The 17,719-nt window shown below is 42.1% G+C and overlaps 1 protein-coding gene across 4 annotated transcripts in view; it reads right to left on the bottom strand.

Annotated features, from left to right (window-relative positions):
- The window catches only part of SHTN1 (shootin 1), a 68,824-nt gene that overhangs the window by 41,457 nt on the left and 9,648 nt on the right, over positions 1–17,719 (bottom strand). For all 4 annotated transcript variants that reach the window (XM_081863726.1, XM_081863729.1, XM_081863727.1 and 1 more), the window contains exons 3-4: positions 15,062–15,122; positions 6,542–6,636 (exon numbers count right to left, since the gene is read on the bottom strand). In XM_081863726.1, the coding sequence (XP_081719852.1) occupies positions 6,542–6,636; positions 15,062–15,122 (156 nt within the window). The remainder of the gene's footprint in view (positions 1–6,541; positions 6,637–15,061; positions 15,123–17,719) is intronic.

Here is a 17,719-nt window from a genome sequence, read left to right as displayed (position 1 = left end):
AGCTTTTCTTAAACTCTGGAGTGGGCCATTTTGGGGAATGGACAATGTCCTCCACCCATCAGGTAAGATCAGAGGGGCAGAGGCAGGCCACATGGAACACACCTCTCTATCCTCTATATTCATAATGCTGCTCTCCCCACCTCACAGCACCTGCCACCAGAGGCAACTGCCCCATCATATCTAATGGTAGGGCTAATGGTAGGGTGGTTGTCTAGTAAGCATCTTGATTCAAGATTAAATGGCTTACCTGACTTAAACCACAGAAAGCTGCACTGATTCTCTGAATTTCAAAGAATTTTTTTGCAGAAATGGAGGTGGGGTGGGGGTTAGGAGAAAAAGAAAGGTTTTCATAAAGAGTCTGAAAAATCAATTTTGAAAGGAGGTCAGCAGAACAAGAGAGAGAACAGAAAGACTATGCTAGACAATCACTATGCTTATTTTAGCACTCTCCATTCCTTTCATTTCTACTGTTTTTGCCCCTGAATGTACATTTTCATTAACAGAAGGAAAGTGTTCACAGCAGCCATGATTATTCTAGATCAGCAATGGAAGAGGTTTTATAAATATGGAGTCAAGTTCCAAAGTCTAATAAAACCAAAAGAGCAGAAATTGACAAGGTTATCCTGCTCATTTGCACATTGGGAGCCCTTATAATATGCCATGCTTTTGTCATATTCTGAAATATGCACTGCACTAAAACACTACATACTAGCATGGCCAAGCCTTACAAATGAGGACATTGTTCACTTAGGGCAACCCTGAAAAAACCTGCTAAAATCATAGCAGGCAGTCTCCATGATCTATGCAAGATAGAGACAAGTATCATAATCCTGCAACTTGGTGTGGAGGGGGCTCAGTGGCTTGCATAGCTTTCCCCCCCTAAATTATTCTGTATTACAAGATGTGTAAGAGGCTGCCATAGACCTAATAATGCAGAAAGCATGCATAATAAAAATCAGTGCAGGTGCAGAGAATAGGCTGATGGACAGTTCCCTCCCCATCCACTTCTGAAAAATCTGAAAAGTTTCAAAGCATTCCTGAAGACATAACAACTACCCTGCTCCTAGCTGTACCCCATGTGACACTGGAAACCCTTGAATTGTGAAATGTAGGCACAATTTCTGCCACACACATGGACAGTGCTATAGCAGCAAGCATGGCATGATCTCTGTCTGTAGCAGGCAGGGGTTACATTAGTTTTGATTTCTTGGACAGGTCCTCACATAATAGTGATTGATTGCTTAGGGTGGGGGAGAGACTGGCAGCCTCCGGTTTCTTGAAACACAGTATATAGCTGGATCTGGTTTTGTAGCTAGGGATGGGTGAATCAGTTTCATGCAGGTTGGAAGATGATGGGGAGACAAGGGAAAGAGTGGCAGCAAAAAGAGAAAGGGGCTGCAGAAAGAGAGAAAAAGAGGTGACAGAAAACAAAAATGTTGGTGCTGACCTTTAAATCCCTAAACAGCCTCAGTCTTGTATACCTGAAGAAGCGCCTCCACCCCCCATCGTTAAGCCCAGACACTGAGGCCCAGCTCTGAGGGCCTTCTGGTGGTTCCCTCATTGTGAGTAGTGAAGTTACAGGGAACCAGGCAGAGGGCCTTCTCAGTTTGACATGTAATGTTTGATGTTTTATTGAGTTTTTATATTTTGCTGGAAACTGCCTGGAGTGGCTGGGGCAACCTAGTCAGATATAATAATAATAATAATAATAATAATAATAATAATAATAATAATAATATAATTAAATAAAAATAAAAATAAATAATAGATGAGTGACCTAGCCCACCTTTTGCTTAGTCCCTACCCATTTTTTGCTCACTGCTATATGTGGTCCCTTACTGCTGTCCCACAAGGGAATGCAGCCCTTGGCAGGAAAAAAAAGCTTGCCTGTCTCTGTAGTATAGTGTAAAGGTAAAGGGACCCCTGACCATTAGGTCCAGTCGTGACCCGACTCTGGGGTTGCAGCGCTCATCTCGCTTTATTGGCCGAGGGAGCCGGCGTTTGTCCGCAGACAGCTTCCGGGTCATGTGGCCAGCATGACTAAGCCACTTCTGGCAAACCACAGCAGCGCACAGAAACACTGTTTACCTTCCTGCCGGAGCGGTACCTATTTATCTACTTACACTTTGACGTGCTTTTGAACTGCTAGGTTGGCAGGAGCAGGGACCGAACAATGGGAGCTCACCCCGTCGCAGGGATTCAAACCACCGACCTTCTGATCGGCAAGTCCTAGGCTCTGTGGTTTAACCCACAGCGCCACCCGCGTCCCTGTAGTATAGTGTAGAGGATATATAAAATAGATAGCTGAACAAATGCAATTATTGTTAGGATATTTTATGCAACCGATGCTGCTAGTGTGATTAGTGTAAGTCACATGAGATGTCTGAGAAGAGTGTGGGAACGGAAGACTGTCTTATCTCTTCTGTCTGAGCGTGTTATTGTAACTGTGGTTTCACTTTTGCAGTATGCAACAGTTGTTCTGCCAGAGCTTGGAGAACACAGACGTGATTATGGATTGTGTGTATAGAGTGTAAATAAAATGTAGTTTAGATCTACGGATGTTTCTTTCTTCTTGCTGTATGATGCTACAAGACTTGTGTGCACTTTTCATATGAAAAGTGTCGCAGAGAGGCACTCTGGAGATGAAGGGACATGCCATTCTAGAGACGTGCCCACTGGGAGACGCTCAGAGGAGCATTTTCCCATCAATTATATCCTCTATCCAAGCATAAGAAGAGTCCTTCTGGAACAGGCCACTGCCCCATCTAGTACTACATCCTGTTCTTAGTGGCCAACGAGATGCCCATGCAAAGCCTGCAAGCAGGACCTGAGTGCAACAGCACTCTTTACTGGTCTCTGACCATAATAATAAATTATTACAACAGCACTTTTCCTCCTGCAGCTACAAGCAAATGGTATTCAGAAGCAAACTCCAGCAGTCTAGAACAGAGCTTTCCAAACTTTTCCTATTGTTGACACACTTTTTATACCAGAGGTTAAGCCAACCCATTTCCAGCCCTGGGAGGAGTGAAGGAGTGTTTGTACAAAACACCTAAACACTGCAGCCAACACACAGTTTGGAAAGCTCTGGTCTAGAACATGGCCATCAGGGTCAGTAGCAACTGACAGCCTTATCCTCCATGGATTTGTCTAAATCTCTTTTAAACTCATCAAAGCAAGGCAGCCAAGCAATGTAAAGCTATACAGGCAATCAACTAAAAGAAAATGAATCTATCTTACAAAGTTATGGACCACATGATCCATAACAGGTGGCATTCTCCATTCCTTTTGTGTTTGTTCTGTCTGTATGATCAAAAATGGAACCACCCCCATTGGGGTGCACAAGGTCACAACACAAGGACAGCTTTCAGATCTGACCATGGGAGATGTCCAACTTTTATTTTGAATTATATCAAGAATCACCAAGGGGACACAAGGCACTTGTGCTTTCTCATAACATCCCCTGTCCAACATTTATAATAGCAAAAAGTCATCCAGACTTCACTTGTCCTGCTGCTTTCCCCTCAGGAAGCTCAGCCTTTACCGCTGAAATGTCAATCTGGTTTTCTGCAGATTGACATTTGCTCTGATTCAGCACTAAAGAGCAGAGGAAAGCACAGGACAAGCAGAAAACCACTTGGACCCATTCTTTCTAGGCACGGGAGCAAGTGGGAGCATGAACGAGCCCTAAGACACAAGATCTTCTTTTTCTGGGAAGGGACGCCACATAGTAAGAAGAGATCACCACTCTTGTCCTCAAACACAAATCCTCAACCTAGATGTTTGAAAGAGGGAGATCTTCCCAGTCACCCTGCACTGCTAGTTCCTCTAAGTGTGTTTCACTCCTAAAGATCTAGACAGAAAATGTGAGAAACCCTTCCAGGGTTGGTCAAAGAGTGAGTCAGCTTTGACATAGGAAGGTGCTAGTTTCTTAGCTGTCAGAGTGTGTCACTCCGTGCAAAGAATGGAAAGAAAGGATAGTTACAGTCATAAATTCATTTTCTTAGTTATATGTTGATTGACTATATTATGAATCCTAATGTAGTATCATTATGCAAACAATTAAGTTAATATATCCAGAAAGTACATTGCTAATGAATCTAAATTTAAAAAGATTTCCTACTGGTGGGATTTCTGCTACATCTGAAGAAGTACTTTGAGATTTTGCAGGGGGAGGGGGCACATGCACAAATGCACACAGACTAGCCAGCATTGCTAATGAAATTTGGCTCAAAATTGCCACAATCCATTTTCTGATTATGAAGTGGCTCAGATGTGTTATTCACAACCGTGTGTGTGTGTGTGTGTGTGTGTCCATGAAGAGATAAAAACATTCTGTAATAATAATAATGCACTTCTGATGAGATGGAATATAGAAAATTATATACTTGGTAAATTCATCAACCTGGATGCAATCAACAGAGCAGTACAGGTCACCTTTTGCTTGCTCCACGGTTTGCTTTCATAAACAATCACCTGAAATGTAATACTCTGGCTGACTTTTCCATTTGATTCACACACTGAAATGCTCATTATTCTTTCATGTCGCAGACACTCAGGACATTTCTAAACTTGTTTATCAGTTAACCCAGATGCATAAAATGGTATGTGGGAGGTAGTGGTGAAGGGAGGCAGAATAAAAAAGTAAACATTCAATGAATTATCCTTTTTTTGCTTTGTTTTTTTAAAAGCTTGAAAACCCAGTCAAGCAAATCTATCTTTAGCAGACTGCACATATTGAGCAAATAAAATACTAAGATACATATTGCATTGCTTGAAAGAAAGAAAGCAAAAAATCCTTTATTACGTCCAAAAGTAAACATTCAACTTCCCATCCTCCGCTTCCTGACTTAAGGAAACAAATTCAGGGCCGTTTCATAAAGCTCTTTTTTGTCAGGAATAACATAAAACTCAAGATTGTCACATATCATGACTGCACACACATATTTGGACAATGACAACTCCCCTGCATATGTATATGCGACAAAAGCATCTATAATCATAATATGACTATTTTTCATTAAGTTGCAGGCCACATTCTACATTGGAGTGCTTTCCATGTAGGAATTTTGTCATGCACTGAATCTGTCTGAGGGCACATCCTTCAGCACTGACACGTATGGAACTGATTGCACATATATACTGGGGTGTCAGGTTGGGAGGGGCTGGGCACACCCTTCCTGGGTGCAAGACATACTGGCTGCATCCACACACCTGTTTATTCCATTTCCCTGGCATTTCCCTAACTGTTAATTTCCATATTATAATTGAGCCTTCACACAATGTAAAAGCCACTACTGGAAAACTAGTAAAGGTAAAGGTAAAGGTACCCCTGCCCGTACGGGCCAGTCGTGTCCGACTCTAGGGTTGTGCGCCCATCTCACTCTAGAGGCCAGGGGGGCAGCGCTGTCCGGAGACACTTCCGGGTCACGTGGCCAGCGTGACGAAGCTGCTCTGGCGAGCCGGCACCAGCGCAGCGCACGGAAACGCCGTTTAGCTTCCCGCTATAAAGCGGTACCTATTTATCTACTTGCACTTAAGGGTGCTTTCGAACTGCTAAGTGGGCAGGAGCTGGGACCGAAAGACGGGAGCTCACCCCGCTGCGGGGATTCGAACCGCCAACCATGCGATCGGCAAGCCCTAGGCACTGAGGTTTTACCCACAGCGCCACCCGTGTCCCTTGGAAAACTAATGGCACCTATTTAGTGCTTGATTCTGTGTTACTTGGTTCCAGGGGAAAAAACCACAAATCATTTGCAGCCAGAAACCCAGAAAATTGAGAGAGTCAGGTGACAAAATCTGGGGGGGTATACTGGCATACAGTTCTTTCCTGTTGGTCTCATGGGGGAATTGTGCAGGAACAGACACATACATGCGCAGAAAGGGTGGGGGAGTAGTGACACAGAATGAAATTTAGCACAACATGCTGGTGTCTCGGTTAAAAAGCCACAGTTGCACAATGCTATAGGTACTGCAGCGTGAAAGGAAAACATATGTGTGAATGTGCTTGTCTGGACATGGCTTCTTACACCTCTTTGGGCAATTGACGTACACTGTTAGATTGTTTTTATAACTGCAGCCTCTCCTAAGTATTATGCAAAAAATAATAATTTTTAACAGTATATTTTTAAAAGAAAAGGAAAGGAAAGGAAATGGACAGAAGCAGTAGCACTTTAGTCAGGGGATCTAATACACTAACTTACACATTTGAATGTGCCCACAATGCATATTAACTCAGATATTAAACCTCATTCTTCATGAGCCTCAGTGCCAAGTAGGATCTCAACATTAGAGAGCAATCTTTTGCGTATTTACTTGGGGGGGGGGATCATTCTGTTCAGAGGCACTTACTCCAAAATAAGTGTGTAAAGGATTGTGGTTTCAGTCTCCTCTGCTGACCTTACAGCTTCTCGGGCCTTCCAAGTGGACTACAAAGGATCAGCATCATTGTTATGCAACTTAGGCCAAAGATGAATCAGTGTTTCAGAAACCCTCAGATTAGGTGTTCCACACAGAGGAAAAATAAAATATATATTCTTACCTTAGTGGCCAGAGCTTCTGCACTTTCACGGCATGTCTTCTCAATTTCAAGGTGGCTCTGTATGCAGCTAACTTCCTCAATGACCATGTGAGAAACTAAAGCATAAGGGGAAAATATTTGATTCACACAGTGCTTAATGAGTCAAGCCTTCCCTCACTCTGATTTTTATTTTACTCAGATCATTCATCCTATGATTATGAAAATCTAATTCAACTTCCACGTCAACTACTTCTTTAAAGCTAACACTTTATCCATATTAAGCAAAACATATATATAAAAGGACCAGATGTCTATGAATGATTTAAAAAAAAGAACTAAACATTAAGGTCAAAAATGATACATAGTATTTCCAAAGTTTTGAATACAAGGAGAAACAGGATTCCCATCTGATCCTATGGCTATTTGATCAGACTGCCTCGGAAGGAAGGCCCACTGTTTTAATGGGACTTATTACCAAGAGAGAAAGCACTGGATTGCAGTTTGAAATTCCTAACAGAACCTACTAAACATTAACTCTTCTTTCCCAGTGCTTCACCTTTCCCCAAAGTGCATCCTGTATTATTTCTAGTCCTTCTACTTTACCTCTACTTCTGCATGCTTGCCTTCATCCTCCCTGCCCAAAATCACCACCCCTTCAAAACTCATGCCTTCCATTCTTATAACAATCACATTTTCTTACTTACCTCTTCCCACTTCCTATAGCTTATATTACAGCAAACACAAAAATAATTTCAAACTAATTTTTATCATCCTAATTGCTGTTGTTGTTATGATTACATTTATATCCCAACTTTCCTCCAAGCACTCAAAACTGGCACACATGGTTCTCCCCCATCCCAATTTTATCATCACAACAACCCTGTGAGGTCGATTAGGCGGAGAGACAGTGACGAGGCCCAAGCTACATGGCCGAGGTGGGATTTGAACCCGTGTCTCCCGGGTCCCTGTCAAACCACTACACCGCAGTAGGAATTGGAAGGGCGGGGAAAACAATTATTTTCTATAAATAAAGGTTTTTTAATACATTTTTAGCTTTCTATATATATTTTTCAAAGCTTAATATTTCCTAAAGCCTAAACTCTGTCCCAAACGGCTTAATTCCCGTCCCCAAAGCTGGCTGAAAGGTGCAACAGAGTTTTCAAGATGCAAAGATTCAGGGGTGACACTGGTGGACTCTCTTCCTTCATACGAACATAACATAGGAGGCTGCCTTACACTGAGTCAGACCATTGGCCCGTCTAGCTCAGTAATGTTTACATTGAGCCTGCTGAGGTTTCAGGCAGGGTTCTCTCTAGGAGTGGCCAGTGTCACAGAGTGGGTGTTGCCCCCCCCCCAGCATCTCAACACTGCTGCTTACCAAGAGAGATTGGAGGGGGGGTGAGGCATGGCAGCTACGCAGCCAACCAAAACTCCTGCCACTAAGCACTGCACCACACTGAGCTCCCCACCCCTCACCCCGTCCATAAGTGGCAGCGACAGAGTTGGGAAGCCAGGAAAGCAATGGAAAAAGAGCTGCTTCTGGTTCTCTTCCAGCCTTACTTGGAGATTGAAGCTTTGGCATAGAAGGTCACACATGACTATTCTTCAGAAGCACCCATATTTCTGGCCAGACTGCTGGATCTGTAACCTGACTTCCCATTACTGTCTATGATATTTTACACATATTTGATAAAATTGCTTGAGTTATTTTGAGGCATTAAATATAACCTTTCTAAGTGCCTTTAAGAATTCTTTAACTCTTCGGTGAAATTTTGTTTCCAAATTTATTGCAAGCTGCCATGAGCATTTTTTAAATGGAAAGTTGGGTGTAAATATTTAAACAAACAACTGCCGTCACTGCCATCCAATTTACATGGCAATATTTTACATGTTTACTAAGGAGTTCCACCGGGTGGTACTGTATTTTTCCGTGTATAAGACGATGCTTTTTGCTTAAAAAAAAAAAAAAAGACAAAAATTGGGTGTCGTCTTATACACAGATAGTGAATGCAGAGGGGGGGGGGACGTGCGATTAATGGCAGCAGCAAGCAGGACATTGGGCAGGTGATTGGCGGCTGTGGAAAGTGGGTGGGTGGGCTGTTGGTGGCGGTAACGGGGCGGACAATTGGTGGCTGAGGCGAGGTGTGCGATCGGCAGTGGCTGTGGCAAGCGATTGGCAGTGGCGGGAAGGCGGGTGAGCGATTGGCGATAGTGACTTCACTCACCCCCCCTCCCCCAAAAAACTAAACAAGTTAATTTCTTAATTTTGGGTTTTAAAAATAGGGGTTGTCTTATACACGGGGGCATCTTATACATGGAAAAATATGGTATTTAACTTAAAAAATGTGCAAGCAGAACAGTATGTTTATGTACTGGAGCTTTCACCCTCTCCTTGTCCTGCGGCATCCCCAAATCCGCTTGGGAAGGTTGTAGAAATCCCACAGAACAGATTTAGGGGCATGCACTAGGTTGAATGCAACTCATTGCGTTTAGTAGGACCTATTCCCAAGTAGGAATGCATTAGATTGCCCTTGTATATGCCCAAGGGCAGAGCTATAACCTTGACATCTCTGCCTTGAATACAGAAGTCTCACTGTCTCATCTTCCAAACCAAATGAGAAAACTTCAGAATAAAAGCAGCCTCCAGTTGTAGGACAGTCACCCAACTGCATATAAATAATATTGTTATGAAGTTGTGAATATCTGTTGCTGGGAATCACAAGTCCTGCTTTCATGTCTTGCTTACGGGTTTCCCACAGGGTCACCAGCCTGATCCTGCAGTGCTCTTCTTATGTGTACTGTCTATCGTTATGGGATACTAGAGTTGATGTGTTTTCTTCCCACTCTATTCCGCCATGGTCAGACCACACCTGGAGTAGTGTGTCCAATTCTGGGCACCACAATTTAAGAAGCACAGTTTTATGATTCTTTCACACTTGAATCCAAGCTTTTTGGGGCTTTATTGGTGGTGGTGGGAAAACAGTGCTGTGAGCGATGGCTCGAAAATGAATAAGAAGCCAATGGCTTTCTCCCTCTTGTTTGCTATAATTGTTATTTATGTTTCGTGTTCTGTCAGCATCTGGCACTGTACCACCAGAAAGATGAAAGAAAACAGCCTTAACTGAAGGAGATATACATAGACGCACCGCAAGAGCCTAGATGTGTTGTTATAGCTGGGCCTAGAAAACCAACACATGGCAGTAGTTTCCCATGTAGATGAGGTAGAAACACAGAGACACCAAGGGAAATACTCAGCCCTGGGATCCAATAATCAAAAGAACACAGAAGCCCTGTACTTTAAGAGGTTTATCTTCTATTAGGTCAACCCAGGCTACCTATTTGGCAGCGTGTCATAAGCCAAGAACAGGGCTAAGCACTGCATGCGCTGCAGACATACTGTCAGAAAATGGAATGAGTTGAGCAAAGCGTGGGGAAATGCCGCAAATAATCTCTGCCACATGCTGCAGTGGAAGGCAAGAATAATAAAACAAATGGTCATCAGTCAACCTCTCTTAGGCCACAATCCTACGCCCACTTACTTGGGAGGAAGCTCCTCTGAGCTCAGTGCAAATCACTTCTGAATAAACACATATAGGATCAGGCTGCATGGAAAACCAACTTCAATGTCCTAGAAATCTAAAGATGTTGAGCCAAGAAAGCAAAGCTCATAGGCTGGATCCTGCTAAAGAAGGTATTTTGTAGTCTTCTACCACATCAACCTGGCACGTTACAATTTTCTAAGTGTATACAAAACAGGTTTTACATGTACAATTCAATGTGTAAAATGTACATTTGGAAATGTGGGAAAAATCCAACATTGAGTGAGCTGGCTTCTGCACCCCCAGCTTCAGGGAGCTGCACTAGGGAGAAGAGGAAAGGGAAGTCCCATTGTGCAAGCAGATGTCCGTTTTGTCCATACATAGATGCCACTGAATTTCACCCAGCGTGTATTATGCAGATACACAGACCAGGTAGTTTAGGTTTGGTACCCGGCTGTATGGTAGCGTAGAATGCATTCCAACCTGAAGAATCACAACAAACAGAAAAAATAAGCTATTGCTAATGTGTCACCGAGTTGTGACATCTGTCTAATCCACTGTCAAAAGAAAAGAAAAAGTGATTACATGGCATTTGTCCAAAAAGCTGCTTTGTTGTTTCATAAAGTTAGCCAAGAAAGTTCTGATTCCTTTTACATTAAATGGTAGGAGTAGTGCATTAAAAAAAAAAGAGTCACTTTACATTAATGGTAGGAGGTGAAAATTAACTAGATTTTTCATGTAAAATATAAAGGGTTTTTTTTTAAGACCTCATGGTTCATTTAAAGATTAGTTAACCTGCAATTATGATTAAATTCCAAAGGTAAAATGTATCTGAACACACACACACATATATATACACACCCATACATATACCCCCCTTCCTAAGACTGTCCAAAGTTCTTATTATGCTGATATTAAAATTCATAAAGCAACACTAAGTGGCCAAAAACCTCTCCAACCTCAACATTTTTTCAGGGGTAATAATAATATGCAGCAAATGCAGGCCAACCAAAAACCACTTAACTAATTAGTAGTTGCAGTCGCCGAGAAAACATGAATCAACACTGTTATTACAAGTGGCACATTTGAGTGGCATCTAATTATGACTTGATGAGCGTGATACTTGCATTATCAACATTACTACCGCATCCCATCAGGGACTAAAAGCCGCTGATGGCATTGACTGCAAGAAACTCCCCCTCAATGGCACTGCAGCACCCAACAATCTCCTTGGCAGGGGCACCCTCACTAAATGACACGTTAAGCGTAATTACTGGCCGACATTGTAAATAAACAGGATTGGAAGTGAAAATTGTACCAAGTGCATAAGACACAATCTGACACATTGGAAGTGGCAGCCTTAATTGAGAGTTTCTTTGACTGCTCAAGATCATTTCAACTGCATTTCTCGGAGGACAGTGATTATAACTGTGGAGACAGACGGCATAATGGTATCAGCACTGCTGACAGAGCAGTGAATTAAATTGTATCTGCTGTTGTGTGAAAGCCTTGATGAGAAGTACAGATCCTTAGTGGTCTTATCATTATCACACAATGGTCATGTTGTCATCAACCTTTCTGGCTCCAATTGAAAAGAAATGATTGTGTGTTGAAGCTTCCCCCCCTACCACCACCTCCTATCTCTTCTGCTGAATAGAACCAATTTTCAGAGAGCTATGAAATCACGCTATAGGGCCTAAAATGCAGCTGCTTGGCATACAGACTGGGCCCCATTAAACAGGAATCACACACAATATGTGTTTATGCCGGGAGAACAAATAGAAGCTGAGCGCAGGCCAAGTTTATTCACAGACACAAAGCCCATGTAGCTCTTCATCAATATAATTGCCTTTTATATTGTCGTTTAAATAATGGGCTCCATTATTGCTGTAAAATCCTAATATTCCCGGCATTTTATTGCTATGTTTACAAGGTATGTCTCCCCCCCCCCTTTCTTTTTTTTTAAAAGGGAGGGGGTGAAGCACATGAAAAGGAAGATAAAGGAAAACCCACGGCATTTTACAAGAGCAAATATTACTTTCAAATTTTAAGACTCCACTCCTTGACATTTTCTGCCAGGCTCTTGAATTCCCAGTATCACTAGCACATATTAACAAGTCACAAGGTGTCTGTGTGTGCCTGCCCTATTCCTTCCACTTCTTTTCACAGGAATTTGACTTCTTAGGCCTTTTCCCCCCTCAACATATAGCCACTCCACCAGATTATTTCAAAACAGCTTAAAGTTTAGGACTATTTCACTGGAGGTTTTTCTACTGCATTTATGAACCGATGCAAACCCAAGCCGTGTAAATTTCTTTGTCATCTATGTATGAGGTGCAGGTTCTTTCTTTTAACCCTCTATTGCTAATGCCTAATACTGCAACAAAACATACTATGGTGACAGAGACCTAACATAACAGGCTGCAATACTGTTGTCATCTCCTCTCTTGAGAAGCTATTCACGGGAGGGCTTTCCACTCCCATTAGCTGTGCTTTGTTACCTCCAGACACCACATGGCATCAATAGAACCATTATCACACAAGAGGGAAAACTGGATATTTGGTGGAGGGGGTGGGGGAGTGGAGAGTTGTTAGCATATTTATTCCTTGCGCCAGTGGGAGACATCATCATACCCACTTTAAATTTGGTTATGTAGATGTGCTTGATCCTTCATAAAGAAGTCAGCAGCCTGAGCCTTAGACGTAAAGCAAACAAGCCTTCTCCACTATATTGAATTTGGGTCCCCACCCCATTTCCCACCACAGAGATATTCAAAGGAAGAGTTCCACACAGCCGTCACAGCCAGTTCCAATTAGAATCCTCCATATGTGGGCAAGAATAGCAAAAGCACACATGAATAAACGTAAAATGTAAATAAAAGAAGGCAAGGGCAGAGATTTCTTTTCCTTGCAATTCTTTGAACTAAGGAAGATGTTCTCTGTCTATCAGCCCCTGGCTAGCATTCTGAGTATTCCAAAAATTAAAAAATAATAATACTTCAGCAGTTGACAAATGTTGAAAGTAAGGAGGCAAAAGCTGGCATTTAGTGTATTCGTTTCAAGCAATTTTACTTATAAAAGAATAAGTCTTTTGGAGAACAAATACTCCTGCCACTTTTCAACCCAAGTAATGCTATCCAAATGGAAGTATTTAAAGGAATATTTCATTCCCCTGTACAGATAAGAAAAGAAAAGAAAAGAAAAGAAAAGAAAAGAAAAGAAAAGAAAAGAAAGAGGAAGGAAGGAAGGAAGGAAGGATGGAAGCTTGCAATAAGACAGTAAACAGAAGTGATTCTTTGACCAGAAAATGTAAATGGAACTGGTGATGCTTTCACCATGTCAGAACTGAAATGTAGGTTTTCTATGAGGTTGCAAGTGCCTAGAAAGCATATTGACATATGCTTTTGGCATTACATCACAAAAACAGTGTTTATTGTTTTCAAAAGTCTGCAAAATAGGCAGAAATTCCTCATCGCTGCATCTTTGTGACAGGGAGAACAATACCACTTGAATGTCTGCCTACTTTTAACAGCATTTGTGCCCTACGATAACTTTTTTAAAAAAACAATATGCAGCTTGCTTCCTATTTATTTAGAACGAAGTAAATGATGCTTTCAAAGCTCTACAATTACCTTTAAAACTTATACAATAAAATCTTTCTCCTAACTGTAGTTCCATCAACTTATGCTTCTCATGAGGCATTTAAGCAGGGGAGGGTTGGCAGAATCCCTGCTAGGAAAAACTTTGTGCCTAATGTGCCAGAAAAGGTCATCCTTGTCAACCTTTATCTTCCGCATTTTTCGTGGGTAGAGAGAAAGGATAATTTCAAGGAACTGCCATAAAACTGCCTCTCAACTTGTCTCAGCTTTTGCTTTCATTCCTACACATTTTCGTGGCGGTTCAACATCTGGAAAATTTTACCAGCTGCAATAGGGAAATGGAAATCCCACAAGAGGACTATTAGGACTATTTAATGTAGTATTTTGAGGAGGGAAAGAATATGATGCAAAGTGGGGAGAAAGTGACCCCCTTTCTCGAGGTCTCTGTATGTGCCAAAGGAATTGTGGGACACAAAGGGGTCTTACAATAGGCTTCAGAGAAGGCAGAAGTGGGCAAGTCTATCCCACTGCTGCTACCCCTCACTAAAACCCAGCCCAAGGCAATAAGAATATTAGCATTGCCCATTCCTGAGCATGACCTTAAAGAAGCAGAGATGGTAATGCAAAGCAAAAACAAAGATCACCTCCTCCAAGTTACCCATTCTTTTGTGGGGCCAAGCCATAGGAGCCAACTCCTAGGGGCCAAGGTTACTTCGGCCCGCTCAGTAAAATATTTGAGGGGCCGCCCCCCCCTTCCGTTTGATGGGCATTGCCATTCAAATGGTGTGCGTGCACTGTGTCATGTGATCAATTATGTGCAGCAGGGCATACCACCTCCCCCTCTCCCAAAATGTATTTTACGTTGGCACTCCTGGGCCAAGCATATTACACCTAGTCAGTACCACACTACTTACTGGTTTGCCTAATCCACAAGGACTTAAGAGCAGCCTTGTTCAAAGATTTAAATCTCCCAGTTAAGAGATTGACTGGGTACCTGATTAACTTTTTATTAGGGGACAAGTAAGGAGAAAAGTTTGCAGGGATGGTAAGCTGAATTCCTCAGGGGAGCAAACTCTTATCTGACAGAATGTCTGATTTTAATAATCATTCTGTGTAATGTATTTTACTCTGTTTAATTGGACTACTGTTAGTAGTAGTATTTTTGTACATTATTATTACTAATCTTCACTCTCTTTTTAAATTTCAATTTATCTTTTATCTTTTTTTCTTTTTTTCTTTCCTTGCTAAATCTGAAAATGAAAAAATAATTTTAAAAAACCTGTGAGGATAAAACCCCAGAGTAACTGAATTACTGTACAGATTTCCAAAAGTTAGATCTGAGTCACAACACAACAGAAATCTGTTAGCAAAGAACCCTTATTCCTTTGGAAAACACGACTTACTTTTCTGAATCTCTTCCAACTGCTTGACTGCTTCATCTCTCTGCTGCCTGATTTTGTCACACTGCCGGAAGATACAATGGCATTTTCAGAATTTAAATAATTAAATCATCTTCCACAATCAACAGAAAGCAAAACAACGAGCAGGAATTAGGGTAAAGCTAAAAGAGCAGATTTAACTTAAAACTAAATTTTAAAGAAAGGCCAATGGTAATTTGGAGCCAATTCCTGCTTTTGGTTTTTAAACTCCAGTACAAAAAGCGTCAAGGTTCAAATGACAAGATTCATAAGCTGCACCATCAATTGCGGAGAGGACATGCAAGTTAAAATGGACAGGTTTCCACTAAAGATGTTATTAGCAGCTCAGACTACCTTGATATTTCCCAACTTAACGTTCCACCTTAATATTACAGCTTCAACAGCTCTTATCTCAGAGGAAATTCCTTTCCCACAGCTAGTGTAAGTGGAGTAAGGAAAGCCACTTATGAAGAAGCACTAAGCCGGTTAGATCCTCCCTCCTAACAAATGTCAAGTGGAAGGATCTGATCCTGCATGGTGCTGGTCACTTTTTCTTGAGCAGCTTCCTTTATGTGCAGGGAAATCACTCATGAAGGAGGATCAGCCAGCACCATGCAGGATCGGATGCTCCTGCTTAGTTAAGCAAGAGGACCTGATCCTGCATGGTGATGTGCATCCAAACCTTTTCAAAAAGTTTTTAATGCACACCCGCTCAACTGTTGTGCAGAAGAATCCAGGGTGGGATGTGTAGCCCTGATTCAGGGCCACAAAGCACGCCAAGGGGATTCTTGTACAGCCCTTAAAAAGCATATTCTTCCACTGCTCTAGGGCTTGTTTATACAATCACAGATGCTCAGACTCATCAAACTTGGATGGTTAAGAATTGCTGTTACAAGCCTTCCTTGCCCACAGAGACAAATTCTTGGGTGATTCAGTCCTCCTCCCTCTACACCCATCTCTGGTTACTTGTAATCACAAAGTATTACACCCACCTTAGCGTGCCATGGCCCTGCTTTCATTTGAATGACATCTATTCAGTCAGTCATAAGCTATTCAAGAATGACTAATTGTCCTAGGGTATCTCACCTTTTCTTTCCAAGTTCAACTAATCCCTTGAATGGGTAAACAAATCAGGCAGTAGAGACCTATCCTCACCTTCTATATGCATATATACTGATCAAGTGAAAGGGGAAGGGGACCAGCCTACTGGCCCTACTCCTGACTTGTCCCATGCTCACCTTCTGACAAATGCACAGAGGACAGGGCAGGACCAGCAACATGATCTGCTTCCCCTACACATATATGGTATGTGCACATACAGGAGATGCTAAGGGTTAAAAGTCAAGCAAGATGTGATGCAGGAGATCTTTGATCAGGCTCTCTTGTTTCTTTTAAGTTATAAGCAGCTATAGGGGGAGGGGGCTGAACTGGATCAAGGCCATTCTGCAGGTAAAACATGTTGCCACATGCAAGTTTCCACAATATAAATCAAACTACTTACCGTATTTGCCTTACAGGGGGGAATTGCACCAGAAAAACAACAGCTTTTGTTTGGTGTGTGCACAGGGGGAGAAGCTGATTGGAATACTAGTGTGGAGAAATGTCTATCCTATCTCCACAATGCAACTTCCAAGTTTGATTGAACCATGCTCATATCTCCTTTTACCTTTATTTGTTTGTTTATTAACAAAGGATTCCTGACCCTGCTTGCTCTGCTCACCAACTCTGCCAACTCACCATCTCCTTTGCTAGTGCCCTTTCACATCACCTGGCCAGCCCCTCCTCCCTTTACACAACATTCACCCCCTCACAGCTCTCACAAACCTCCCTATCCCTTCCAAAGGAAAGGAAAGGGAGGGGCTTCACAGAGAAGTTTGTCAAACGGTTATTTGAAGCACCTCCTCCCCTTCCATTAAACCTCACTGCAGCTGTGTTTAATGGAAGGGGCAGGTACTTCAGAGAGCAGTTTGGCAAACGACTTTCTGAAGTTCCTCCCCTTCTCCGTTAAACAGATCACCTGGGAGGCTTACAATTTTAAACACACACACTAATTAAACTAAAAATCAGTTAATAGACATCAGTAGCCATTCTTTTGACACATGCCATCAACTATGCACATTTAAGGGAATAACAACAAGCAATGATGAAGCCATACAAATTTCCTTGGGTGGGGAGTTCCAAAAGTGTGGGGCCACTACTGAAAAGGCCCTGCCCCTAGCACCCACAAGCCTCGTAGTTCTTACTGGCAGGCCAGTGAAAGACAACCTAGAAAATCACAGATCTCCCATATCACATCTAATTTGTGCTCTGCAGCTTTTCAAGGCATTGTTATAGAAAGGTAACTGTCATAGAAATACTTGAGTTTGGAAAACGTTAGCTGTTATTTCAACCTAGCAAAATCCAAATTCTACTGAAATTTCAGGACTGCAGCCTGCATATCCATTCATTGAAATAAAGCAAAATGATAAGCAACTGTAGAATTAAAATGTCTCATTGAAAAACCAGATATGCCTGCCACAACAATGGGGTTGCCTGCCATGTTTTTTAATATATTAAAAAAGAAACCCTTTATGTCTTAGAATGCTAATGAATGGTCAAGGACAGCAGTTCTGGAGGTGCCAGCTGCCCCTGCCTCCAAAGTAG

This window comes from Podarcis erhardii (genome assembly GCF_964252035.2).
Source record: "Podarcis erhardii genome assembly, chromosome: 5".
NCBI lineage: Eukaryota > Metazoa > Chordata > Lepidosauria > Squamata > Lacertidae > Podarcis > Podarcis erhardii.
The sequence above is the reverse complement of the archived record's forward strand: the minus strand, read 5'-3'. Positions and strand labels throughout refer to the sequence as shown.